This window comes from Gopherus flavomarginatus, chromosome 17 (genome assembly GCF_025201925.1).
Source record: "Gopherus flavomarginatus isolate rGopFla2 chromosome 17, rGopFla2.mat.asm, whole genome shotgun sequence".
NCBI classification, from domain to species: domain Eukaryota; kingdom Metazoa; phylum Chordata; order Testudines; family Testudinidae; genus Gopherus; species Gopherus flavomarginatus.
The window spans coordinates 10,185,630-10,213,132 of NC_066633.1; the positions used below are offsets into that span (position 1 = coordinate 10,185,630).

General features: G+C 40.5%; 1 protein-coding gene across 4 annotated transcripts in view; it reads left to right on the plus strand.

Annotated features, from left to right (window-relative positions):
- The first annotated feature begins 6,880 nt into the window (after positions 1-6,880).
- The window catches only part of MED27 (mediator complex subunit 27), a 172,233-nt gene continuing 151,610 nt past the window's right edge, over positions 6,881-27,503 (plus strand). For all 4 annotated transcript variants that reach the window (XM_050926646.1, XM_050926647.1, XM_050926648.1 and 1 more), the window contains exons 1-2: positions 6,881-7,138; positions 11,741-11,885. In XM_050926646.1, coding sequence (XP_050782603.1) covers positions 6,933-7,138; positions 11,741-11,885 — 351 coding nt within the window. In that variant the 5' untranslated portion in view covers positions 6,881-6,932. The remainder of the gene's footprint in view (positions 7,139-11,740; positions 11,886-27,503) is intronic.

The window sequence follows — 27,503 nt, forward strand, 5'->3', positions numbered from 1 at the left end:
ATAACACATCTAGTTTGACTGGGTACAGATTATTTTTGCATTTTGTTTTAAATTTTCATGTGAATTCAGTGCTGGTGTAAGGTGAGAAGTTGGCAGCCCTGAAATCCTCTATGTTCTGTGGAGAAATGGCCACAACAGGTTTCCCCATACTGACTTAAACCTGTCCTCAAAGGGGCCAACTTCAGGGGGCAAAAGGCAGTTCACTTTCCATAGGTAGCCTGTTCAGTCGTCGGCCATTCTGCAGAGCACAGGGATGCCAAATAGGTATAGGATGGGAGATTTTGTGACATGGACATTTCTTCACTGGAAACTGACTAACACCTCCTAGCTGTTCCACATGGGAAAATGAAGAGCCATCAGTTGTGGTAGCCCTTTCAGGACTGGGATTATCTTTAGGTTTGTGTATTATATAGCACCAAGCTCACTGATGATGCTGAACAAATACCAGTGACAATTTAAATGATTGAGGATTGATAAGAAGGAAGTATGATCAAGTGGTCAGGTCAGCCAGAGGGCCAATATCCTTTCCACCGCAGACTTCTTCTCATACCTTGGGCAAGTCATTTAGGGTGTGTCTTTGCAACACATTTAGATTGAGTTATGACTCACATACAAGCAGCAAAGAGTCCTGTGGCACCTTATAGACTAACAGATGTTTTGGAGCATGAGCTTTTGTGGGTGAACACCCACTTCGTCGGATGCCCATGTAAGTTCATGCTCCAAAACGTCTGTTAGTCTATAAGGTGCCACAGGACTCTTTGCTGCTTGTACAGATCCAGACTAACACGGCTACTCCTCTGATACTTGACTCACATACAAAAATCTCTAATTTGAATTGAGTGCTGCTTTAAGCTAGAGCTAGTTGGTCCATCATGGGGTGGAGGTGGAGAATGTTAGTTTGATCTTCTGCAGCACTCAAGCTTTGTAATGCAGTGGGGATACAACTCCTCGAGTTACAACTCATCAGCAGCCAATCCAATCACTCTGATAATCCAATGACTTTGTGCTGCTCATCATATCACTCCGCATAACTCAAGCGTTGTTTTGAAGCGTGGAAGCTCTCACTTCAGCTAGGTTAACTCAAGTTAGCACACTTGAGTAAACTGAGGACATGTCAACACTTCTATCTAGGGGTGTGATTTCCAGCGTGAGGAGACATACTTGTGCTATCTCTGATCAAGATAGCACTCTCAAAATAGTTTAGTCACAGCAGCATGACTGGCAGAAAGGGCTTGCTAGCTACTCTATTTTTAGTGCGTTAGCTCAATGAGTATGTCTCCTTGAGCCGGGAATCGCAGCCTGTGCTTGAAGTGTAGACATCCCCTGTGCTGTAAAGAGACGCTCAGATAGATAGCTAGAGAACTTGGTATTCAGTTCACATCAGCCAATCATGCTCTTTGTTACTAGCTATGGGCCTGAACTTGCAAATACTTAAACACGGTGCTTATTACTGTGAGTATTCCAACTGAAGCCAGGTAAGCATTTATAAGAAAAGAATAGAGCTTTTGAGGAGCTAAGCTAATTCATTATGCTTTCACAACCTGCTTAGTTCAATGGAGTATATTACCAAGTTTTGCCATCCAATACTTAATTTTCTCCTTCCTAATATTGTTTTTTTCATCACGCTTCTCTCCACAACCTTTTTATATTGGTTATTTTTAACTGAATATTTCTTTTCATAGAAACAGAACTTTTTAGTGTACATTCTGATTCCAGCTCTGCCACTGACTTGCTGTCAGCATGTCACTTAATCTCACTGAGTCTGACCTGTCTACATTACAACTACAACTGAGCTTTTGTATCTAGTTTGTGACACTCTGACTCATTTTTAACAAACATGGTAGAGTTGTATCGACACAGCAGCTTTTTTCATAACACAACCATGTGACAGACAAGTGTGCATGTCCATGTCTATATTATGTAACCATGGTTGTATCAGTGCATTCTGGGAAAATCTGGGCAGGTATTCTATATCACCTCAGCAAGAGATAGTGCCTGGAGTACAAGCACCAGCACCAGCAGAAAAAGGAACAATACACTCTGAAATATCCTACCACACAAAAGCTGAGAGGTGGGAGAACCAGCCAAACCCATTACACAAACATGGTTAGGGGTCATGTCTACACTGCAGAAAGTGTGACAAGCTGGTTATACGAAAACAACCTTACACAAAAAGTAGACCACTATGAACAGTGAAACATGCTGTTTGTCATAATGTATTAACCATGCTGAGTGACAATACAAACTACATTTAAACCCAATCATATCACTAACTAATTACGAACTTGATTAAATGTTGTAGTGTACTGAAGTCTCAGTTTCTCCCAGCTGTAAAATGTATAATTTATCTAGGGTGTTGTGAGGAAGAATTAGTTAATGGGATCAATCCTACAATTCTTCCTCAAGAGAAAGTCCTATTGACTTCAGTAGGACTCAATAAGTATTGAATGCAGGCTTGAATGCAGTACAGTGTTTTTTAAGACAAAATATAATCAGTGTTCCATGTATCCTATGATTGCAACTGCAGAGTTTGTCACAAACTGTACTGTCTGCTACAGAAATCCTAGAATCATAAAACTGGAAAGGACCTTGAGTACTCTGCACTCATGGCAGGACTAAATATTTTCTAGGCCATCCCTGACAGGTGTTTGTCTAACCTACTCTTAAAAATCTCCAATGATGGAGATTCCCCAACCTCCCTAGGCAATTTACTCCAGTGTGTAACCATCCTGACAGTTAAAAAGTTTTTCCTAATGTCCGAACTAAACCTCCCTTGCTGCAATATAAGCCCATTGCTTCTTGTCCTATCCTCAGAGGTTAAGCAGAACAATTTTTCCCCTCCTCCTTGTAACAACCTTTTCTGTACTTGAAATCTGTTATCATGTCCCCTCTCTGTCTTCTCTTCTTCAGGCTAAACAAACTCATTTTTTTCAATCTTCCCTCATAGGTTATGTTTTCTAGACCTTTAATAATTTTTGTTGCTTTTCTTTGGACTTTCTCCAATTTGTTCACATCTTTCCTGAAATGTGGTGCTCAGAACTGGACACAATACTCCAGTTGAGATCTAATCAGCGCGGAGTAGAGTGGAAGAATTACTCCTCGTGTCTTACTTACAACACTCTTGCTAATACATCCCAGAATGATGTTTGCTTTTTTTGCAATAGTGTTATACTGTTGACTCATATTTTGCTTGTGATCCACTATGACCCCCCAGATCCCTTTCCATAGTACTCCTTCCTAGGCAGTCATTTCCCATTTTGTATGTGTGCAACTGATTGTTCCTTGTTAAGAGGAATACTTTGTATTTGTCCTTATTGAATTTCATTCTGTTTACTTCAGACCATTTCTCTGGTTTGTCGAGATCATTTTGAATTTTAATCCTATCCTCCAAAGCACATGCAACTCCTCCCAGCTTGGAATCGTCCACAAATTTTATAAGTGTACTCTCTGTGCCATTATCTAAATCATTGATGATCTAAATGTGAAGCAGACATGAGGACTTTGTTAGAAAAAAGGTTTCCAGACTTTATGATTGAGAGAAATAATTCCAAATGGGAACCAAATGTAAACCAATACAGTGTTGTTTTTCTGAGTTTGCAGGTAGCCTGAAACAGTAGTTAAACTGCCCTCATTCATTTCAATAGGAATGTTTAACTCTGAAGCTCAATGTGATAATTTCATTTTCAACACTGTTGACTATTTCTCCACTTTTCATTTTAGTGGATGTATCCAGATAATATACATATCCATCATAGTTGGATGAAGTGAGATATTTTGGGGCAGGTGACAGCTAAGAAACAAGAGTATTGAATCAGAAATTCAGGCCTTCCCACATTCCAGAAAATTTCTTGATAACTCCAACCTTGCCCAAAAAGGGAAGGGAAAGAAGAGATCCATTGTTAATATCCTCACTCCTCCTAGGTGCCGAAAACCCACACAGTCTACTATACTTCCTCAGTGCCAAAAGTCTCAACTGCCTCTTACTGAGTCGAGAAACCTACCATCTTATCCCTTGACTGTTTTAGGTACTACTATTATTATTTCTATAAAGCTGTCAGCACAAAAATGTGTGGCAAACTGAAGACTGAAATTTTTGGGGACATGTAAAATAATTTAGTATCAAAATAAAATATAGGCAGAATTATATGCTGATTGTATTACTCAGCCTCACGCTTAATTCAGCATAAACTTTAATCTGTTACATTCACCTGAAGCTGCTGCAGAATTTCCAAGCTGCCATCAAATACAATAATAGAATGTGAAGAAACCTGGTGACCTTGCCAAAGAATGCAGGCCCAGCTTGCCACAGGATACATGAGGCTTTGAATACACAGATTTAGTTACACAGGAATACATTTGGTTTACAGGTAGACAATTAACACTTGATGATTCAATAGTAATGTTAGAATTCTAGTACTGTCATTCATTCCAAATAATGTATCCTGTCCTATCAGGTGACAAGGACTGCTTGTGAAGAACTGAGCACTGACTCAGAACTTTAAAAGAGATGCTCAGCAGCTGGTAGGATCAGTTTCAGTATTTGTACAGCAGAACCTCAGGTTATGAACAGCAGAGTTATGAACTGACCAGTCAACCACACACCTCATTTGGAACCGGAAGTACACAGTCAGGCAACAGCAGAGACCAAAAACAAAAACAAAAACAGTAACTGTGTTAAACGTAAACTATTAAAAGAATAAAGGGAAAGTTTAAAAGAAGATTTGACAAGGCAAGGAAACTGTTTCTGTGCTTGTTTCATTTACATTAAGATGGTTAAAAACAGATTTTTTCTTCTGTATAGTGAAGTTTCAAAACTGTATTAAATCAATGTTCAGTTGTAAACTTTTGAAAGAACAACCATAACGTTTTGTTCAGAGTTACAAACATTTCAGGGTTATGAACAACCTCCATTCCTGACGTGTTCATAACTCAGGTTCTACTGTAGTTGATTGCCCTGCCCACCTCCCCACCAACAAAACTTCTTTGTATTATTATGGAAAATCTTTCTAATTATCTGTCTTTCTCCCTTCCCTAACAAATCTCTTTTTATTTCACTTCTGGGACAACTCTAAAAGCATCCTTTGGGGTTTCAGATTAATCAGAACAAATCTCTATCCATGCCTCTCAATTCTTAGGCTAGATCGACACTAAAAAGTTAGGTTGACCCAGCTACATTGCTCAGGGATGTGAAAAATCCACACCATTTGCAACATAATTAAGCTGACCTAAGTCCCAGTATAGGCAGTGCTGGACAGCACTATGTTAACAGAAGAATTCTTATGTCAATGTAGCTACTTCCTTTGGAGGTGAATTAACACCAGTGATGGAAGAACCTTGCTGTTGTTGGAGGGTATGTCTATACGAAAGTGCTACGTGGTGCAGCTGTAGGACTGCAGCTGTGTAACTCTTGCAGTTTAAGTGTAGATATAGCCTTAATAGCTGTGGTGCATGCTATGCTTTGGGTTGATATTTCCTGCTCTGTACAGTCCTGCCTTGTTGTGCATAGATTCATCTTCATTTTATACTCTCCATCCTTACCTCTGCAGCCTTTCCTGTCAAGCTGTGCAGGATTCCAATTTGGATCACAACACCTCTACTCCGATATAACGCAACTCAATATAACATGAATTTGGATATAACGCAGTAAAGCAGCACTCTGGGTGTGGGGGGTGGACCATGCACTTTGGTGTATCAAAGCAAGTTCAATATAACGCGGTTTCACCTATAACTTATAGTAAGACTTTTTGGTTCCTGAGGACAACGTTATATTGGAGTAGAGGTGTATTTGCTTTGTGATAACTTTTTTCCATTCTCCCTAAAGTAAATTTAGAGCTTATGAAAGGTATCAGACAGACAGCATTGGGAATGAAAAGTTATCTCCTAATCCACAAAATAGATACAGAATTGGCAGTTACAGTGTAGACCCATCACTGACTCCCCACCCTCCTACATCCACCCCCACAGACCTCTCTACCCCCTCACTGACTCCCCACCTCTCTATACCCCCCACTGACTTCCTGCCCCCTACATCTACCCCCACAGACCTCTCTACCCCGAAACTGACTCCCCACCCCATACGTCCACCCGCACTGACCTCTCTATCCCTCGCTGACTCGTCACTTCTCTATACCCCCCACTGACTCCCCACCCCCCTACATCCACCCCCACAGACCTCTCTACCCCTTCACTCACTCCACCTCTCTATACTCCCACACTGACTTCGCGCCCCTACATCCACCCCCACAGACCTCTCTACCCTGACACTGACTCCCCACCTCTCTATACCCCCCACTGACTCCCCACCCCCTACATCCACCCCCACAGACCTCTCTAGCCTGACACTGACTCCCCACCTCTCTATACCACCCACTGACTCCCCACCCCCCTACATCCACCCCCACAGACCTCTCTACCCTGACACTGACTCCCCACCTCTCTATACCCCCCACTGACTCCCCACCCCCCCTACATCCACCCCCACAGACCTCTCTACCCTGACACTGACTCCCCACCTCTCTATACCCCCCACTGACTCCCCACCCCCTACATCCACCGCCACAGACCTCTCTACCCCCTCAGACTCCCCACCTCTCTATACCCCCCACTGACTCCCCACCCCCCCTACATCCACCCTCACACACCTCTCTACCCCCTCAGACTCCCCACCTCTCTATACCCCCCACTGACTCCCTACCCCCCCTACATCCACCCTCACAGACCTCTCTACCCCGATACTGACTCCCTGCCCTCCTATGTCCACCCACAGACTGCGCTACCCCTCACGCACACTGACTCCCCCACAGACTTCTCTAACCCTCCACCCGGGACTACATTTCCCAGGCTGCCCTGGGCCGACGCGGCCCCGTGGTGTTCCCGGCGCTTCTCGCTGCCAGGCGAGTGTGGGAGGCCGATTCGGCTGGCTGCGGGGTAAGATGGCGGAGGGGGTGCTGAGCCCCGGGGTGAACCTGGAGGCCTTCTCCCAGGCCATCGCCGCCATCCAGGCGCTGCGCTCCAGCGTCACCCGGGTGTTTGACTGCCTGAAGGACGGGATGCGGAACAAGGAGACGCTGGAGGGCCGCGAGAAGAGCTTCGTCGCCTGCTTCCAGGAGAGCCTGCACTCGGTCAGCCGGGACTTGAGGTGCGTGCGGGGCCGGGGGCGGCTGCTCGCCGTCAGGCGCGGGGGCCGGGACCTGAGGGGAAGCGGCACGCTGGAGAGATGGTGGGCCGAGGCTCAGAGCCAGGTGTGAGTGGGGGGAGCCACCCAGGGGCCTGAGGCGAGAGCCTGGCTTCGGGGGAGGGAGGCTGGAAGGGGCACCCTCAGCTGGAACCAGCCGGCGAGCCCCTGAGGCTCCTCTTTGCACAGAAAAAGCGGGAGGAGAGATTGTAAATAGGAAATGTGATTAGACGAGCACAAGGTGGGTGGAGGCCTGGCCCTTGCCTTTCACTCCTGTCTTGAAACTGACTTGACTTGGAGTTGAACATCCACTTAATCTGGTGGAAGCAAGCTTAAGTCAGGGCTAGGGCCAGTTTGATGTGTTACAGGCGCAAATGTTTCCCCTGCAGCGTTTGAAATAAAATAAAAACCTCTTAGCATTGAGAACCTCAGAGTGAAATTGAGGGCAAGTTTGTGACATTGACTGAACAGAATCTGCCTGTTTAGGTTTAGACCATGAAAAAGTAAACAAAGAGTGTAAATAGAAGTAGATTTTCAGAATTCTTTCTGTTTTAATAGGTGTTAGTAAGTAAGTTTGTGTATAGTGTTTGATTTTAAAGTTAACAGTGTCTCTTTTTGAAATGCAGCTTTTAATTCAACCCAAAGGTTGAGTTTTGATAGGATGCATCAGAAACCGAGAGATCGTGAGCCCCGTTATCAATTGTGTGGCTTGTTCAGGTAGATTTTTAACAGCTCATCAGCAGGGGATATTATGGTCTCATTGTTTCCTTGTATTCTCCATCTGTCTGTATCCATCTGTTGTCTCTTGTTTTATATTTAGGCTCAAATTCTCAGGGGTGTTTGAACACCTAACTGACCTAATTCCCACTGAAGTTCATGAGAGTGAGGCACTTAAATATCTTTGAGGATTTGGGCCTTAGTTTATCAACTCTTTTGGGCAGGGACTGTGTTTTTGTTCTGTTTGTACAGCACCTAGCGCCTAAGATTTCCAAAGGAGTCTGCACCTCCTTTTGAAGTTTTCTAGGGCTCAACAAATGAAAAAAAGGTAGAAAACCACTGACTTAAGTGAAAGAGGAGAAATTTGTGGGCTACACTAGTTTAACAAAAACAATGAGTACTTGGGGCACCTTAGAGACTAACACATTTATTTGAGTATAAGCTTTCATTGGCTAAAAGTGGGTTTTAGACCATGAAAGCTTATGCCCAAATAAATGTGTTAGTCTTTAAGGTGCCACAAGTACTCCTTGTTGTTTTTGCTGATACAGACTAACACAGCTAGCACTCTGAAACTAGTTTAACAATGATGCTAAACTTTGGTTGTAGGATAGGAAGCCATTGAAATTATTTTTCCCCACCAAATCTTATATTTTTATACAAACAACAAAAGTAACTCTCAATGAATGTACATTAATCTAAGTGACTGCTCCTGTGCATCTGCTATTTTCATTTTAACATAGAACTGGATCCTGCAAAGGGATTGATAGTTATAATAATAATTAATACAATACAATACAAGAAAGCTAGCTAAGAGCTACTTGAACAGATCCCTTTGCAAGATCAAGGCCTCTCTTTATTTGTTTTGTAAAGTGCAGTGCTGTAAAAGTTTTATAAATATTCATTTCACTGGCTCTAAACATTCAGTAACTTCTCTGTTGGCTAGGGAAAGTTGTATAATTCTGAAATGTGAGGTAACCAAGAACTCAGTCCAGACAAGTGATATTTTATTATTTACTGCTCCCCCATACAAGCTTCTGTGTTGCACTTAAACCAATATGATCATACTGAGGCTGTGAACTTAACTAGCATCCTACTTGATTCCTTGTAAACACAAGAAAATTAAAGGTGCAGATAAATTGGAGGGCTTTCTCCACTACTTTGCTGAATTTCTATTTTGATAATACTCAGCTGACTTTTTTTTTTTTTTTCACCTTCCACACATATGGAAACTGCACTTTGGGAAGTTCCAAAATTGTGCCAATTTTTTTTTATTAGCCAACCAAATTTGATGACAAAGTGTCTGTCAGTAAGTTACCTGAAATATTTTCCTGTCTTGCATCTTAGCTAGAGAAGGTGTTCTCACCCACTTATAAAAAGATCTAATTATTTTTTCTGAAGTTTGCAACATAATTGGATAGATATCATTTTTATTATTTATATAACGAGCAAAAGTGAGAGAGGTGCTTTAGACACATGATAGCATATTTAAATTACTGAATGAAACAAAGATCTGATCAAAAGCCTGTTGAAGTCAATGGACTTTGGATAATGCCATAAAAAGGCAATTTATGTTTAATGTTACTACTGTGAGTAATCCCACTTATTTCAGTTTGTCTACTTTCAGTAGTAAAGCTAGCACATCCCTAAATGTTTGCAGGAATGGAACCTTAAGGTGGTGTGGGACATGTAAGTCAGAGGGAATGATAGTTAACGCTACGTTTTTGTCACAGGTATTTTTAATAACATGGACTGGTCATGGGCAGTAAACAAAAATTCACAGCCCGTGACTTGTCCTTGACTTGTACTATATAGCTGTGACTAAAATTTGGGTGGAGGCCGTGGGTACTCAGGGCGGTCCGGGGGTACTGGGGGAGGTGGCCCAGGATCCCTGCTGGTGCTAGGCGGGAGGCAGGCTGTGGCGCATGGTCCGGGACCCCTGCTGGTGCTCGGGGTGGTAGAGTGATTGGCCGGGCTGGCAGGCTCCCTATCCAGCGCCATGTGTCCCTGCAGCTCCCATTGGCTGGGAACCGCAGGTGCAGTCAGTGCACAGAGCCTCATGGCTCTGCCTAGGAGCTTCAGGGCCATGCCAGTTGGAGCTGGGGAGCCTTGCACCCTCCAACCCCCTGCCCTTAGCTCCCCTCCCACACACCCAAACTGCTGCTGCTACCCAGGGGTTGCCTGGCTTGGGCAGCATTGGCCGCTGCAGAAGTCATGGAGGTCATGGAAAGTCATGGAATCCGTGACCGACTTGCAGCCTTAATGATAGTTTATGAAGAAGGATGATGTCGCAGCAGGGAAACTGCTTGGATCCCTTGACAGTTTGTTCTTTATTTTTCAGTTTATGTTGATAAACAACCTTAACTACTGTTTAATCAAAGCTTTTGTATGTGATTTATTTTTTTATATAGTATCCAAAAGTGAGGCAGGTGCTTTATAGGCATATATGACAACAGCTTCCTTTCTTAGAGAGCTGACAACCTAAATGGACAGAATACAGGCAAAGAGGAAAAGAATTGCAAAGGCAGTGTTCCCCCCACTTTTAGTATTTTCCCTTTTTAATTTTTGTATTTTTAAGTATATTATTGTTTTTCTTCTTCAGCTTTGGATCCTTCATTTGGCTTCTTTCCTGCTAAGAATTTCTCAAATCACTGCATTAAGGGCTGAATCCTGCTCGTAATTCAGTGGGAGTTTTGCTGTTGGCTTCAATGATAGCAGGATTCAGCTTTCACTCATCAAAGGAAAAGGCACCTGATTATGGCTGTCATTTGTAATATTGCATTTCAGTACTATGGAAAGTTTCTGGGTTTATAAAGATCATGAAATATTTAAAATATGCATTAACTTTTTATCACTAAATGTGATGTTTGGTAAATGAGATGTAAGCAGCAAAAACTAAACTTAAGCACTATAGTAGGAATATTTTTAGGGCAGCAATAATAAACCATAGTGTTTCAGTTTAGTAGTATTTTATACAGATCTAGAAGTATGCATGGCGTTTGTAAAAATGTGATACATCCCTGCCCTGAGAATTTATGAATTAGAGACTTCTTCCATGCATTAATAAGCTGTTCAGGATGTGCTGCAGAATCAGGTCCTGCATTATTACCTCTGTTTATTTAAGGGAAAGAACTTTTAAGTTCCAATACCTTAATTAAATAGTGTGGAACCTGCCTACTTGAGAGAGGCCACCTCTCTGGCCGTGTCTGGTGAAGATGTGCTAAATCGATGGAAGAGCGCTCTCCCATTCATTTGTGTACTCGATCTCCTCGAGAAGCGTAAGGGAAGTAGGCGGGAGAGTGCCTCCTGTCGACACAGGGCAGTGTAGACACCACGGTAAGTGGATCTAGCTATGTTATTCGTATAACTGAAGTAGTGTAACTTAGATTGATTTACTGTGAGAGTGTAGACCGGCCCCCTGTCTGCATGTTGTACTGCAGCAATTACAGTCAGGGAGGTGCTCAAGCTGTAGGGCTGTTGGTTCAAAGTGAGAGTGCTGCTTGAAGGGCATTCTCCAAGAGTGCCCCGGTGTTTGGAATTTCTACCAAGCCTGGTCCAAAATATTCTGAATCTTCAGGGCATGTTACAAAGCCCATCTCTTTACCCAGGTTTTTGGGGAGGGAAAAGTGTTGTTGTTTGGGAATGGGTCATTTGTGACTCTTTGGTTAATACTGGTGATTAAATGCTTGTCAAATTGCCTTGAGCTTTGAACAAGTGTTTTTAAATTTTTGTCTCAATTGATTTTTTTTTTTAAATTGTGAGATGTGTAAGGACCATATCTTAACATACACAGTTGATTGTTCACACTATCTGCAGATCTTACATAAAAGGGGTTTGTTTTTCTGCTTCTAGTGAGCTGGAACGTCTGAGCAATCTAGTAGGCAAACCATCTGAGAACCATCCTCTCCATAATAGTGGATTGTTGAGCCTAGATCCTGTACAGGACAAAACTCCTCTCTACAGTCAACTACTTCAGGCCTATAAATGGTCAAACAAGGTAAAAGATACATATCAAATTTGCTAATGAATAGATCTTTTGTAGACTCTGAAGTAATTAAATAATAGGTGGGGTATTTGGTATGCATTGGTATATAATGTTTGGTCTGCTACAAAGGCAGAACCCTATATATTTCATATTATCAAGGCTGCAGAACTTATGAAACAGAATTTAAGCTTTAATTTATTTTAAAGTTTTTAATTCTTATGTTTGTGAAGATAATCTTCCAAATGTGAACTGATGTTGTATTGTCATTGTAATGGGGTATGGAGGGCCAGGTGGTCAAGTGGTTGGAACTCTTTACCGCCAGCCCCTTGCTTCCCTATTCAAGGTGCTCAATCTTTAAGTCAGTGGAGTAGAGGGGCCCAGGCCCTCCCATTCCACCAGATCCCAGCCCAGTGCCTTTGTGAGTCAACCCCTGAACAGGGGACCGCGCAGCAGGAAGTCTGTGTCTACTGTCCCGGGTTGCTTCCTATTGCTGTCTCTTCAGTTTATGGGGTGGCTCTTATAATCCAAGTTGCTGTGGCGGCTTCTCTCTAAGTAGCGTCCCTTCGTGGACTTGGGTGGTGTCCTGCTGTGGTCCCAGATTCCTCTGGGCAGGGCAAACATAAGTTTGGCAGAGCCGCAACCCCACAAGGTCTCTGTACTTTAGTCACCCAGTTATCTCTTAGGCCTGCTGCTCTGAAGTCTTTCACAGTCTCTTTTAGCCAGGGAGACCATGCTTATTTCCTGCATTGACTGGCAAGCTAGTGATCCTTCCTCTCAGGTAGGGTGGCAGCTAGCTCCTGCCTCTTTGCCAGTCAGCCCTGAACTGAACCAGGTTCTCTCCTTTTCTTCCCTCTCCAGGCCTGGTGCTGGCTGCAGGTACAATGAGGCAGGACTAACTGGGCCCAAAAGTCCTCTTTAACCCCTTCTGTGCTGGCAGGCAGTTTCTTCACTTCATCAGAGTCATCTGCAGAACTGCCCACATTTCTCTTGGTGGGGTGTAACTCTGGAGCCTAATAATAACTTTGTGTTGTCTATTCAAACTAGTCATTTTAGCACAAATATCCAGCTAATAATGCCCTTGTTTGTCCTTGGAGGAAGTACAAGACTTTGTGGCAGAAGGCATTAGGATGCTGAGGTGGAGAACTAGGAGTTTAAGTCCCTTCCAAACCTACTTCTGAGAGAGAAACTGGAGGTGCATCCCTTTCCCATTGCCAAAAGCCTCACCTGCCTCCCATGCCTTCCCAAATGCCAAAACTGTCCCCTGTCTTGCCGCTGAAACCTCCTGCTTCACACCTCCCTGATAATTATTGGTGTGTACCTCTGTACTGTAAATATAAACATCTGTTCTGTATTTACCACTTCTGGACTGTATAAATTAAATTGAATAGCAAAATAAACCCCACAAGGAATACTCTACTGATCATATTGTGAATTTTCATTTTTAATCCAATACAATCTTCTATTCTAATTTATCTGCAGTGCTGCAGAATTTCTAGTCTGATGCAAAACTCAGTTTAATTGTGATTTCTCTTTTTTCCCTTAAACTGATTTTTTTCTGTTTAAAGTGTAGTTATCATCAGCAGTTTGACTTTTTTACTCAGCAGACCTACTTCCTGGGTATAGTCAGAGACCTAAAACCCCCTTATTGAGTTTTGTTTTGTTGACAAATTTAAAATGAAATACAAAATCAAGCCCAACCCCTCTACTCAGGCTTGGGGACTTCCAGAGGGTTTTTCCAACCAGATGGTGCCAACCTGTTATACCTATCTACTTACTTTACAAAGTATCTTTGTTTTAATAACAAAAATTACTTTGTACCCTTGTGAGCACTCCAGAGCCATTAAAACTAGGGGAGAGTGTGAGGTTGATTTGTGTATGATATATTGTTCATTACTGGTAAGAGATTCTGCAACTGGAACTTAGCTAATAATTCCAATGATGGACAAGAAAGAGCAGAATCCATCTCCTTTACATAGTTGTATTGGTTCAGTAGCAGTATCAGGAATAAAAAATAGCAAAAATTTTGAGTAGTAAAGTAAGCAGACATATGTTTCAGAAGTAGATGATTTCTTACTGGTGATGCCTGACCAAGAAAGACTTTCAGATTCTAGAATGAATATGGAAGGTGACTTTTTTCATTTGTAAACAGAGCAAATTGATCTAGTCTTATTAAGACCCACAGAGCCCCACTGTCATTTTTGCAATAATTTTTCAGAGTGCAAATGCATGTTAACATTTTATAAATTAGGTGGAATTTAGTGCTAATAGATATTGTCTTTTTGGAGAGGGGATTTTTTTATTTTTTGTTTAGTGGGAACGTATTGTACAGATCTAGTCTATAATAAATATATAAATTTTGCATTTAACTAGTTATTGTCTGCTTGATGCATCTCTAATCATTACTAACTTCCTTTCCTGAGTTTCTTGTAATCTGCAGTCACCTCCTGCTGTCTTTGCAGCACTTGGCACTGGTATATAGATTACCTTAGTTGCTAACAGCAGATCTTTCACCCGTGTGACAGCTTTAGCCATCCAGTGACTTTGCCTGTAGCTGCAAAGATTGTAATGGTGTTCAAGTATGCTGATGCTTAATTTTTCTTCATTGATAAACATGTGTTGTGAATAAATGTAATTAGAATAACTTTAAAATATGTCTTTGGCCACCTTCTCTCCCTACTATATGTGTCCCCTGTTTGGAAGGGAAGTTTCAGTAGCAGTAATGTGTGGATGCACTTTCTCTGTCTGCATTTAAGTTTTAATTTGTGACCCCTTTGTGGGTTGCTTGTTGTATTTTTGATGAGATGAGGGCATTTCCCTCTCCCTTTTTCTTTTGATGGTTCTTGCATTACTGATTACATGAATAATCACTTGGTTGCATGTGGAAGATAAAGAAAGGTTGGGCGACATCGGTGTGTGTGTGTGCGCGTGCTAGGGTAGGATTCCAAAAGGCATCCATGAAGCACAGGGAAAGCACTTGTAAAAGCCTTCTACTGTTGCATGGAGCCATACATACCCGTTTAACTTTTAAAACCATGGGAATTTAGGTAGAAGACTAATATATATGATAAAATATCAAATAAGTGAATTATCTTTTGGGAGAAAAGTAGTGAAAATACATTATATCTTAAGACATTTTAAATGAATAGATTTGCAATACTTTGTGTGTGGGAATGTTTTATAGACCTTAACAGAAAATTCTCACTTTGAAATCTAAATATTAAAATGGGAAATTAAGGATTCCCTTGACAATTTTAGCTTCATTTTATCCATCAGTGTGAATGTGTATAACTGTGGTTAATGAATATTATGTGGAGGCCCACATTTCAAATGGCAATTAGTGTCTTAAGGCTTTGGCTTGGGGCCATGTATTTAGTTTATACTTAATAGTTGTGGTTTTTCGGAGATTTACCCCAAGAACTTACTTTATTGTTCCCATGAACCACAAAAGCAGTTCCTTCTAGACCTGAGCAGCTAAGGTTTGCCTGCTCCGGGGCTACAGAAGATTATAATGAAATAATTAATTCTTTCCCTAGAGAAGAGTTATCTTGGCTGCTCTTTATTAACACCTGCTATCTTGATATTTACTTATTGTAGTTTTTGCATATGGTAAAGTTGTACATGTAATAGAGACAGCTGTGTTCTTTGGGAACACAAAACAGCTTCTTAAATGTATGTATTAAACTCACACTTGACTCTTCAAAAGAACTTTACTTTTACAGGTGCTGCCTAGCAGAGCTTAAAAATTTTAGCTGGTATAAACATTGAAAGTTGAAACTGATGATTTATAAGGGAGGAATTAGATGGCTTTTAGTTTGCTTTGGCTAATGACTTATTGTTTTAAGTAATCACAGAAATCATATAGCTCAGTTGAGTTAATTCCTGGTCATAGAGCTCATGGAGACAGGAGATGTCTCCATTAGTCAATATTTAGGTCTAATATATGGAGTGATACATAATTTTTACCATTTCTTTAAGAATGGAAGCTAAGTTTTTAATTATAATTGAAGTACAGTAACTCCTCACTTAGTCATCCTGGTTAATGTTGTTGTTGCTGATGAATTAGGGAACGTGCTTGTTTAAAGTTGTGTGATGCTCCCTTCTAATGTCGTTTAGCAGCTGCCTGCTTTGTCTACTGCTTACAGGAAGAGCAGCCCGTTGCAGCTAGCTGGTGGGGGCTTTGAACCAGGGTGGACCGGCAGCCTCCTATCAGCTCCCCGTTCCCCTAAGTTCCCTGTGCAGCAGCTGCCTGCAATTCAGCTGTGTCCCTCTCCCCACTGCCATGTGCTGCTCCTGCCCTCTGCCTTGGAGCTGCACCCCGAGACTCCTGCTTGATGTGTGGGGGTGGGAGGAGGGAAGGAAAAGGGGGAGCTAATGTCAGGGTGTCCCCCTGCACCCCACTTACCTCATCTTCCATAGAGCAGGGCTGGTCTCAGCAAGCTGATATAATTAACAAGGTGCTGTACTTAACGGAAATGCGCATATCTCCTGCCATTCCTGCTGCCTTGCAGAGTGAGAGAGTTAACCCTTGAGGCTCAGCCAATTGCTAGTTCATCATTTAGCAGTAAGGGAAATATCCCACCCTCTGACTCCTCCACCGCAACCAAACTTCACAATCATCATCGCTGTGTACCAGTATTTAAAACTTATACTCTGTGTGTGTGTGTGTCTATATATATATATATATATATATATATATATATATTTATTTATTTATTTATCTGGTGGAAAAAAATTTCCCTGGAACCTAACCTCCTCATTTACATTAATTCTTATGGGGAAATTGGATTCACTTAACATCGTTTCGCTTAAAGTCGCATTTTTCAGGAACATAACTACAATGTTAAGTGAGGAGTTACTGTACCATTTCCCAAATTGACCTTCCTGTACATTCTGATTTAACAAGAAAAGAATTAGATATCTTCCTGTAGGTGAAATGTTGATCAGATGTTGGTAAGTTATGGTGCTCCTTGGAGCCAGCAGTTATCTTTTTTCTTTTGTTGTTGTTAGCACTCTTTGAGCTCTGCCTAATGATTAGAAATTATCTGTTTCAGTAATCATGTACATATGAACAGTTGCATTTTTGTACTTTGCTCTGCCGAGCAGTTTAGAAATCAAAGATTACAGTGAATGTTTCAAGGATCGTGACATGTGCATGTGTGGTCTGATATTACTTAGACCACTCAGCACTTCACCTGCAGATTAATACTTTTCATTGTTTTCTAGTGTGCATCTCTGTATTACGTTAGAATTCACAGAAAAATCTTATGGGAAGATAGTACCGCAATTATAATTTTACACTTGAGGAACTGGTTAAAAGTCATTTAAGTTAGACTGAAATACTGACTAATACAGATATTTTATATCCATATATGTTTCATACAAAAATTATATTAAAATTACATTAAGGTGACAAAGCCAAGTGTTCAAAAGTTAGGAAATGCCAGAATGAAGGTTGCCTGTGCAACCTTAACTCTAACTCCTTGTTTGTAAGCATTGTATTAGCTTTTAATTACATGATCATAGACTATTTTTTACACAGCACCCTGCCTGGTTGAGTGCAGAGACTGAGGCTACTGTTACTACTTACGTTTATCATTCATTGTATACTCTCGTATCTTATTTACTGTATGCTGTCCAAATGCTGCACTGAATATAGAATGTTTTCATGTTTTTTTTCTGTTGTGCTCTCAGATGTTAATGAATTCATCTTTACAACTTCCCTGTGAGGAAGAGAAGTATTGTTATCCCCATTTTACAAGTAGGGAACTGAAGCACGTTGAGATTTAGGCCAAAATTTACAAAAGTGCCTGCTGACTTTGGGTGCCCAAGATTCTGGTAGCCTGAGTTTTCAGAGGTGCAGAGCACCTGCAACTCCTATTGACTTCCGTTGGAACTGAGTGCTCAGCAGTCTTGAAAATTATATCCTAGGTAGGTGTCTCAGTAGAGCTCCCAAATAATGAACAACCAGTGACTACCTCTGCAAATTTTGTTTTAAATGACTAATCTAACATCACATCTGTAACAGAACTCTTTTTTTCTCTTGGAATTCAGTCCAGTGCCTTAATCACAAGGCCTGTACTCCCCATCTTTCTGTTGAACATATTTAACTTTCTGCTGCAAATGAGGCCAGGGACCTATGGATAACAACTTCATTCACTAAGCAACCCTGCCTTCTGTGCTGTCCATTCTGTGCTCTGAATGATGCAGTGGTCTTGTGGAAAAAAAAGTAGGTGATTGTCTAATTAAAGTCTGTTTTATAAGGTATACACAATTTTATTGGATACATGACATCTAGGCTAATTTAATTTTAATCTATTAAAGCGTGTAATATAATAGCTGTCCTGCCAGTTGTAGCAATGTTTGAATTTGGAATACATTTAGCATCTTCTCTGAACACTTGAGGTCCACCTCATTCTTTGAATCGGATGTACCTTTGATCCTTCATCCGCTGCTTCTGTGAGTTTATTGCTTGTTCTGTTCATTTATCCATCCTCCTTGCCCTTGGGGTGTCATTTGTGTACCCTAGCACTGTGTATGCCTGAGGCAATGCCTGTTAAGGTATATCCATTGATTCCACTGGAACAGTAAATGTGTTGCATACTGTATGTCGATGGGGTAGGTGAACACTTTCATAGGAAAAATGCTTCTTATCTTAAAGGGACATTTTCAAGTAGTTAATGCCCAAGGTTTGACCTTTTTAAAATTAATCATCTGGTAGAGAATTTTTGCTGCTTTGAAGGGAGTGTGGAGAGGCACTATATCTAACTAACCCCCATCAACCTCTATTCCTGGTGGTCTTAAAATGGTATGGCTGCTCTGTAGCAGCAGACTTAAACATTGTTCCTGGAGTTGTTAAAATTAATCTTGCTAGTAACAAAATTCCTAATGCATAAACCAGAACAAAGTCTTGTAAACACTTTCAGCAGGGAAAAAAGTTGAATTTTCAGACTTTCAGTGGATGTTGCATACAGTAGTGTGTATGGTGTGAAATTTTTGAAAGAAACATAGCATATATTCAAGAGAATAATTACATATTTCACTTTGAATTAAAACACAGAAATAAAGCACTAGCCTATTCTACAGTGGTTATGTGATGCATTTTTTATTATGCCTAAAGTGATGCTTCCAAATTTTCATTCTTGTGACATGTACAAGGATGGGTGGTGATGGTGGTAGTTAGAACAGAATCAAGATAGCATTAGAGAATTCTGTTAATGATATACTTGGGGAGGCAATATTATGTAGTAGTTAGAACAAGTGACTTGAAATCAGAGTTCTGAAATCTGCCACTGACTGTCTGTATGGTTTAAGGCAGATTATTTAATTGCTCAGTTTAACCATCTGTATAAGGAAGATTATAGCTACTAGACCTTGAGATGTAATTGGTATGTATAAAGCATTATAAGATCCTTAAATAAAGGGTGGTGTGCAAGTGCAAATTATTAGGAATTCATTTTAAAACACCAGATTCTCTAATAGAGTGTGAAGTTAAATTGAGCCAAGATCGAAAGTATTACTGTTAATCTGCATATTGGACTTGAGAAACTATTGACATGTTGTAGGTTTAATATTTATTTGATAATTTTCTTTCTAATATGCTTACATTATTTTATCCATAGTATTTTACAGAAATGTAAATATCTAACTTTAGTGTTAATAACCATTAATGAGTTAAAATGATTTTGTCACTTGAGAAAAGAGAAATTACATATTCCTTTTCTGTTTATTAAATTGCCTTATTTCCTTCTAAATTATTTGTGTAGATTGTGTTAGTTGCATGCCTCAAAAAGAAAATCAACAGAGCCTTATAGAGATATTCCAGACTTGTTAGGCTGTCCTTGGTAGCTTACTATCGATTAGACACAAATATTGGGCTTAATGACAATAAAATGCCATTAAATGTTAACCCTAATACTATAGGAACACTGCTGAGGTAATTTTTTTTTCTTCTTGATTGTAAAGTGAAGCACTCATTCCAAGGAACATTAATTTTAGTTGCTGGATGCGCTCAAACATTTTGAATTTAATGCAGTTTTACAGTAGTATGGGCAATGTAACTGAATTATTATGTTGGCAGTTCTTTGGAAACTGGCATATAGCCAAGATGTTGTACTTTAGGGACTTCATCCTATAAAAATGCAGGATTGTAATGTTTTGACATGCTGTTATGGGAGATCCAGCTTTCTCCATAGAGATTTCATTCATCCAAAGGGGAAACGTTTTCCTTTCAAACCTATTGTAACATCAGCTGGGTGATACATGTGCCTGGCATATTGAGGAAACTTTATTATGATAGCTTGACTGTCTGGGAACTAATTGCTGAAGTCCAGTGCTTCTGAAGGTTGCTCTTGAAGAGCTATCTTTGCTGTTCAGGATACAAATGGTAATATCATTAGTAGATTTTTGACTCTTGACATATTTGATGAGCAGAAAAGTGCCTGTTTAGGGGAAAGATTTTAAATGATCAAACCTTGGAGTTGATACTTCAGTCAGTGGAGAAGCAGTTGACAATAACACCAGTAGATCTTAAACACTTCTGTTGGTAGGATCTTATGGTTAAGACATAGACTAGGAGTTTGGGCCCTTGGATTCCATTCCTGCCTTGCTTACTAATTTTTTTTGTACCTTGGACATGTCACCAAAATCTCTGGGCCTCAGCTTTCTCAAGTGTAAAATGATATAATAATATTTAGCCAACTTACTGGGGGAGTTTTGAGTCTAAATGTGTGTAAAGTGCATTGAAATCCTTGTGCAGAAGACACTATATAGATGCCAAGTATTATCCAGTTAGTTACTAATCTTCTTCATTTGTCTGGCAGCTTGAAAAATGCCCTTCTAGGTTTCTAATTCTTTACAATTTTAGGCAAATGTTTTGGTGAAATGCTTTTAGTCTTCTGAATTCAATTTTCTGAATATTCTGACTTTGAAAGGTTTAAGGAAGAGATGATTACCGTATCCCATCCAACTGCCATAGGTATTGTTCCTTTGTGTTCTACCAGGGGGATGTTAGTGTTATTATTCCTAGATTTGACTCAGTGACCAGCAGAGGAGTGGCAAAATTCTGGTGGAGCATAAATTCTCTTGCTGATTTCAGTCTTAGTGGGTAACATGGAGGGAAGAACATCAGATAAAATGTGTTTATGCCAGAAATTGTCAATAACTTTGCAATAACAAAAATGTCACTGGAGGAGGAAAAATAATTGGCTAAAGGGTCACCAAGATTCTAAGGGATTTTTATAAAAGTGAGAAAATTATTTGAAAAATTACTGTGATGATCATTCAAGAGGGTGGTGGAGGTGGAGGGGGAAGCTGGAAATTGGGGAAAGCTGGAAATTGCTGAGTATAGTGCAGTATTTACTCTTCCTAGAAAAAACACTTGCTAAAGCAGCAATTGGGGAAGAAAGAGGCATGTAGGAAGAGTAGGACTAAATCAGTTATGCCCATCTATTTTTGGTGAAGGATCATTTTTAGTGATTGATACAGGAGATTGGAAGTCAGGTCTCCTGTGTTCGCCTCCTGACTCTGCTTCTGACTTGCTGTGTGATCTTGAGCAAATCACTTAATCTCTTTGGGATCTTGGCACTGAGGCTTAATTCATCCCTCTAAAGCACTGAGACAATCCGCTCTGGAGTGTATATATTACTACAAAATATCATTCTCTGACATCTGATAAATCATTTAAAACAAACGGAAACAAATTTAAAGGGAAAGAAATTCCTAACTTCACATGAACATTGAGATACATGGTGGCTACTGTTGAAAAGTGCACAGAAGTATTCGTGCAGGCACCTGCTCAACAGGATAGTGCATTGTAATGAAAATTCCCAGGAGACTAGTTACAAAACCAAGAAACTTCTTAAATGAGCTTTTTGTCTCTGAGCATTGCAGGACAATGGGATTCACAGCATTGGTTAAAATCACAGGAAAATTTTGTTTAATCTGTATGAGCTAAATATGTGACTAGGTGTAAATATTTTGTGTTTCACAAAATAGGAATCACCTAGTCCAGGTCTCATCAACCAGTTATTCTGGGAATGTCCGCTGCAGAGGGACCACCTATGTTGCAATGTTTAGGCATAATGAGGGTGAGTTAATAGCAGCCATAACTCAGAACTACCTGGCCTTCCTGGTGATTTGTTTTTTAACATTAAGGTTCTCATATCCTCTTATGGTGAGTTTAATGTATTCTGGATTATAGAATCTGTTGTTGCAGTTCAGTAGACACCTTGATGTCCCACAGATATCATGCTTTTGTACTGTGTACACCACTGTGCTTTTCCTCTGCACGCAGGAACCTGCTAGCTCATATTTTGTGTTCTCTAAGGCCACGTCCAGACTAGGTATTAAAATCGATTTTAGATACGCAACTTCAGCTATGGGAATAACGTAGCTGAAGTCGAATTTCTAAAATCGAGGTACTCACCCGTCTGGACGGCGCGGCATCGATGTCTGCGGCTCTCCATGTCGATTCCGGAACTCCGTTCGGGTTGATGGAGTTCTGGAATCGATGTAAGCGTGCTCGGGGATCGATACATCGCGTCCAGACTAGACGCGATATATCGATCCCCGAGCAATCGATTTTAACCCGCCGATGCCGCGGGTTAGTCTGGACGTGCGCTAAGATGCTTTTTCAGGGCTGACTGCAGCATGGCCTTAAGAAAAATGGTGAGTCTTTGAGGGTTCTTGCCGGTACAATTTGTTCTTTGATTAATTTATCTAATCTAACTATCCTGTTAACCTCAGAGGGTAATTTATTCACAAATTATCGTTTAAATATAAAGGCGTATCTCAGATAAGCACCGTATTGATCTTTTACAGAAGATCCATAGTACACCTCTACCCTGATCTAATGCTGTCCTCAGGAGCCAAAAAATCTTACCATGTTATAGGTGAAACCGCGTTATATCAAACTTGCTTTGATCTGTCGGAGTGTGCAGACCCGCCCCCCTGGAGCACTGCTTTACCACATTGTATTCAAATTCATGTTATATCGGGTTGCATTATGTCAATGTAGAGGTGTATTTGTTCAACAGATGTGTGCATGAGAAAGAGAGAATGTTACAGCAACAACACTGGTTTAGAAATTAAAATTCTAGCATTTATCAAAAAACTTGAGTACAATATTTATAACAACATTAGTGTTAAATGTTTAATTTGAAAATGAGTCTGAATTTCTTGCGTTTTGTGTAAAGTGCCATTTTTTACACATTACCCACTTACATGGATAACAACATTCACCGTTACATTAGATAGAATTAAAATTTATAAGGAATATAAACCCTCATGCTTAAAGGGAATTAGACACCCCCAACTGCTTCAGAGTAGGAAGAAATCTCCTGTAGAGTCTGGCTTTCATTGTGGGCCTTCTTGCATCTTCCTCTAAATCTTCCGATGTCAGCCTCTGTTGGAGAAAGAATACTGGATTAGAGGTACTGTTGGTCTGATCTAGTGTGACAGTTCCTATGTTCTTCTCTGTCAGCGACGTTTCCACTTCTGTCTGTGAAGGTGGAAGATTCTCTTTAAACTCTAAGAAGAAGTTAAAAAACAAAAAAAGTGGTTGTATTTGGAAGTTACTTTCTGTATATTTGTGTTACCAACAAAACTCCCACTTACTCAAGTGGTGCAGAATTGAGCCCTCAGCAGGACTAACTGCAGTAATAGCACTAGGAATTGAAAGAAACTAGAAGACCATAATTCTCATCCACTTTCCCCTTGCCCCTAAATGAACCTCCTCACTTTTCTCCTCTTTTAATTCAGCATTTTTCCTTTTTGTTTTCTCCTTCCTTCCTCTCTGTTGCTTTTAGAGTTTTGTATGATTGTCTTCCCTCTTCTCCCCTTTGCTTATTCCCCATCTTTTTGTTTGCGTACTAGCCCTACCTTTTTAAGGTAGAGGATCTATGCGTGTATGATGTGATGTGATTTCTTCAAATTCCAACTCCCCCATTTCCCCAATTAAAACAAAAAAGGCATACATCTTAGCGAAACTCCCTTTGGCAGACGAGAACTGCGCATGGATTCTTATGGAGCTGATAAACCCCACATTTAAGAAGTTGCTATGGAGTAATGAGGCTCTCCTAAGGGCCAAGTGTGCTACATTCCTAGCATGTCTCATCCTTGCTGGTCTAAGGAACAATACTTAGGCTTGGCGTACACTTAAAATTTAGATTGATGTAGCTATGCACTGAGCACTGTAGCTATTCTAACCTAACTTCTGGTATAGACATTGTTAGGGGGCTTATTCCTTCACCCTCTCACTTCCCTGGTCCTTCTCGCATGAACAGAGAGCAACAATGCCCGAAGTCCAAAGGCGCAAACAATTCGATGTTGGGGTGAACTTCCAGCAAGCATGATTCCAGTTTCCTTCCTTAGTGTCCCCTTTCCCAGCTCTGACACCATAGAGCCTTGCCTGTGTCCCTGTTCCTGTTCCCATCCCCTGTTCCCATTCCCCCTTTAGCAAAACATGATCCCAATTCCCCCATCCCCAGTCCCTGTTCCCATTCCCTCTCCTTTCTGATTGACTGCAGACTATATGGTAAAACCTGCTTTTTGCTTAGCTATTTCTTAACCAATCATTTTACTGAAATTTAACTAACCAATCCTAACATACTACAACATGGTTATTTAACCAATTATATTCCACCACCTTCGTTGGTTTACACCCTACAAAATTAATTATACAGCAGACAGAAACAATCACAGAACCAGACAGAGAGCATGCAAATAAACATACAAAACAATACAGAAGTGAGTATTTTACAACTACATCTATACAGACATAAGGGTTTTCCAGCTGTGTCTATTGATAAGTGAGTTCTTGCCAGACAGGATGCTATTAAACTAAGTTTTCTTTTACATCTTCTAGGCTCTTCCCTTTCTCTGGCGGTGATAGGAATATCAGGATTGTATTCCTAATAGCCCAATAGCACCTTATTTCAATGTGAGCATACACTTCCAAGCTTATGGCTGCCTAACTACATCTTAGCCTGTCACAGTAAGAGAAGGCCATTACACAGTGATTTTGATTTTCTTTTATACCTCTATAACTAGCTAAGTGATAAGAATACACCTAAATTCTTAAAGTATAGGCCTTTGCAGACAGGCCTGAATATCTGTATCCTAACAGACATGACTGTTGAAAGAAGAATGCTGCCATTGACCTAGCTGCTGCTACTTGAAAAGGATTGCCTATAGTGATGGAAAAATCTCTTCCATAGCTATAGGAAGTGCCTACACTATGGTACTTCGGGGACATAGCTACAGTCCTGTAGCTGTGCTGCTGTAGCATCAGGAGCGTAGACCTGGCCCTGATTGGGTGCACTGCCGCCACCTCAGCCTGTTTTATCCTTCAGTTTTGGCCTCCCTCACCTCCTCTATTCTCTTTCTCCCCCTCAATGTTACTGTAAATCCTCCCTTGCCAACATTGGAGGATCACACTTGTGGTGGTGACTTTGCAATGCTGGTCACAGGAGCAGAATAAAATTATCATTTTTACTCTGCTCCTGCTGGCACCCTTGTAAAGATGCTATGGGTAGTGGGGAACTGTTGGGGTTTTACCACAGAGTAGCAGTGCTGTGCCAAATTTAATCCCGTGTACAGATCACAGGATATGCGTATGCATTTCTTGGTACATTAAGTATTGATTCATTATACTTGTATAAGAGTGTGGTGAAGATGAGCTGTTCTGTTATTTTAGAGATGCAAGAGAATTAACTAGGAATCCTTGGTCCATGTCTGCTTTGATAATTCTGTTTTTTTTTAAATGTGTAATCATTTGATTTTTACATTTTCTTTCCCAGCAGGAATTATTTTAATCATTTGCATTAGGGTGCTGTTGGTGAGAATGGTGCCTCATATGTGCAGCTAGAAGATGCACTCCCTATTTCAAGTTGTTAGAATGCTTCATAAAATCTGATACAGCCCACAGTTATACTGTGCTTGTGTACGTGGTGTTCTATCGTTGTGCCTTGTGTCTTCTGTAATGCTGTAGTATTTTTCAGGGCTATGATTAAAATAATGCCAGAAACAGTACAACTCTCACTTTTCATAATTATGAGAAGTGATACACTAATATACAGTGCATCATAAACCCCAACAGCTGACAGGTGGTTGTGAATTGTTAAATGGTTTGAAATACCTTTATTTTCTGATGAGTGTTGTTTCATATGTCTCTAAGTATTAATGTCCTAGTTGTTAGCACCTCTCAGGGTGAATATGATGTTGCTGTGCTCATCAAAACACTCCTCCTCTTCCCCATCCCCTCCAATTCTTATTCCTCTCTTCTTTTCTTATTCCTTTACAAGAGCTGTATGAACAGTTCATTTTTGGGTGGTCAAATTATGCTGTAGATAAGCCAGTGAGACCACTCGTCCTTTTTACCTCTACTTTGATTTACATAGTGTAATCATTCCATACATCTGGTTAAAGTGCCTTAATTTAATTTGTGTTAACAAAATTTGAACTAAATTGAGTCATGCACGTTTACAGAATTGTGATTTGTATGGCATCTTGCTCTTCCACGTATCACATTGGGGCTGTAAAAAAATGAAGACAAATATTTATAGAAGGTGATAAATATGACAACGTGTAACTGCAGGACATTGTTATGTGGGGGTTAAGTGAAGAGTCTGAAACAGAATTCCTGGGATCTGATCCTGCTGCTGCTGTTCCTAGCACTGTTGGTGACTCACTGTGTACCTTGGGCAAGTCACTTAACCTTGCCATGTCTGGTTCCTGTTAGTGGAATTAATATGTAAGGGGTAAAGTTCAATGCTGATGCAAATATGGCTATTATTAAAATTACTTTATTTGTATAATTTTAGGTTATTACAAACTTGCCTGCTTCTTTACTGTATTACTTACTTTCATCCATACAAAACTTGGAGATTATAATAGCTCCCATGCTTATGTTTTTGGTTACTTATTTAATTAAACAATATGTTCAAGTTAATTAAGGAAATTCATCTAAAATGTCTGCTTTCTGTCAGCCAATGGCAAGCACCAGAAGTGTCAGAGGATGCTGACACCCATAAAACCATATTTATTATCACCAAGCATGTTTACACAGACACTGGAATGCTGCTTTATTACTTACACATATTTCAAAACATCGCATAAAAGAGACTAATATAAGTGTTAGTAGTTTTTTATGATTCATGCTATGTACAGAATACTGGATAGGAATTTTAATTGCAAGTTGTAAACGTACTATGAATGGTAGCTTGTAAATCCAGGAACTATTTGAACAAAAACAAGTCAACAAGAGTGTTTTCTCAAACAGGACACACATCCCTTTGTACAAGACAGCAGTTTCAAATAAACAAGATCTTTATCTCAAGAAAACAAACTTTGTAGATATTTATTATTTGTAAGTAGGTCCACAGATCCATGACGTTGGAGTCTCTCTTGTTCTGTGCACCCTTGCAGGCAGGTCAAACTTGTTAGTCAGTGTTACGGAAGGCATGGCTCTACCTCTGAGAAACTGACAGTTTTTTTTGCCTCTCTCTTCAGCTGCAGGCAGGCAGAGCAGCTCCTCCCTGTTGCAGGGTGGGGGTGGGGGAGGAGAGGAGGGAGCAGGGGAAAAATCCCCTGGCTCTTTATCAACAGAGGATTTCCTTTCTCCCAATAGTCACT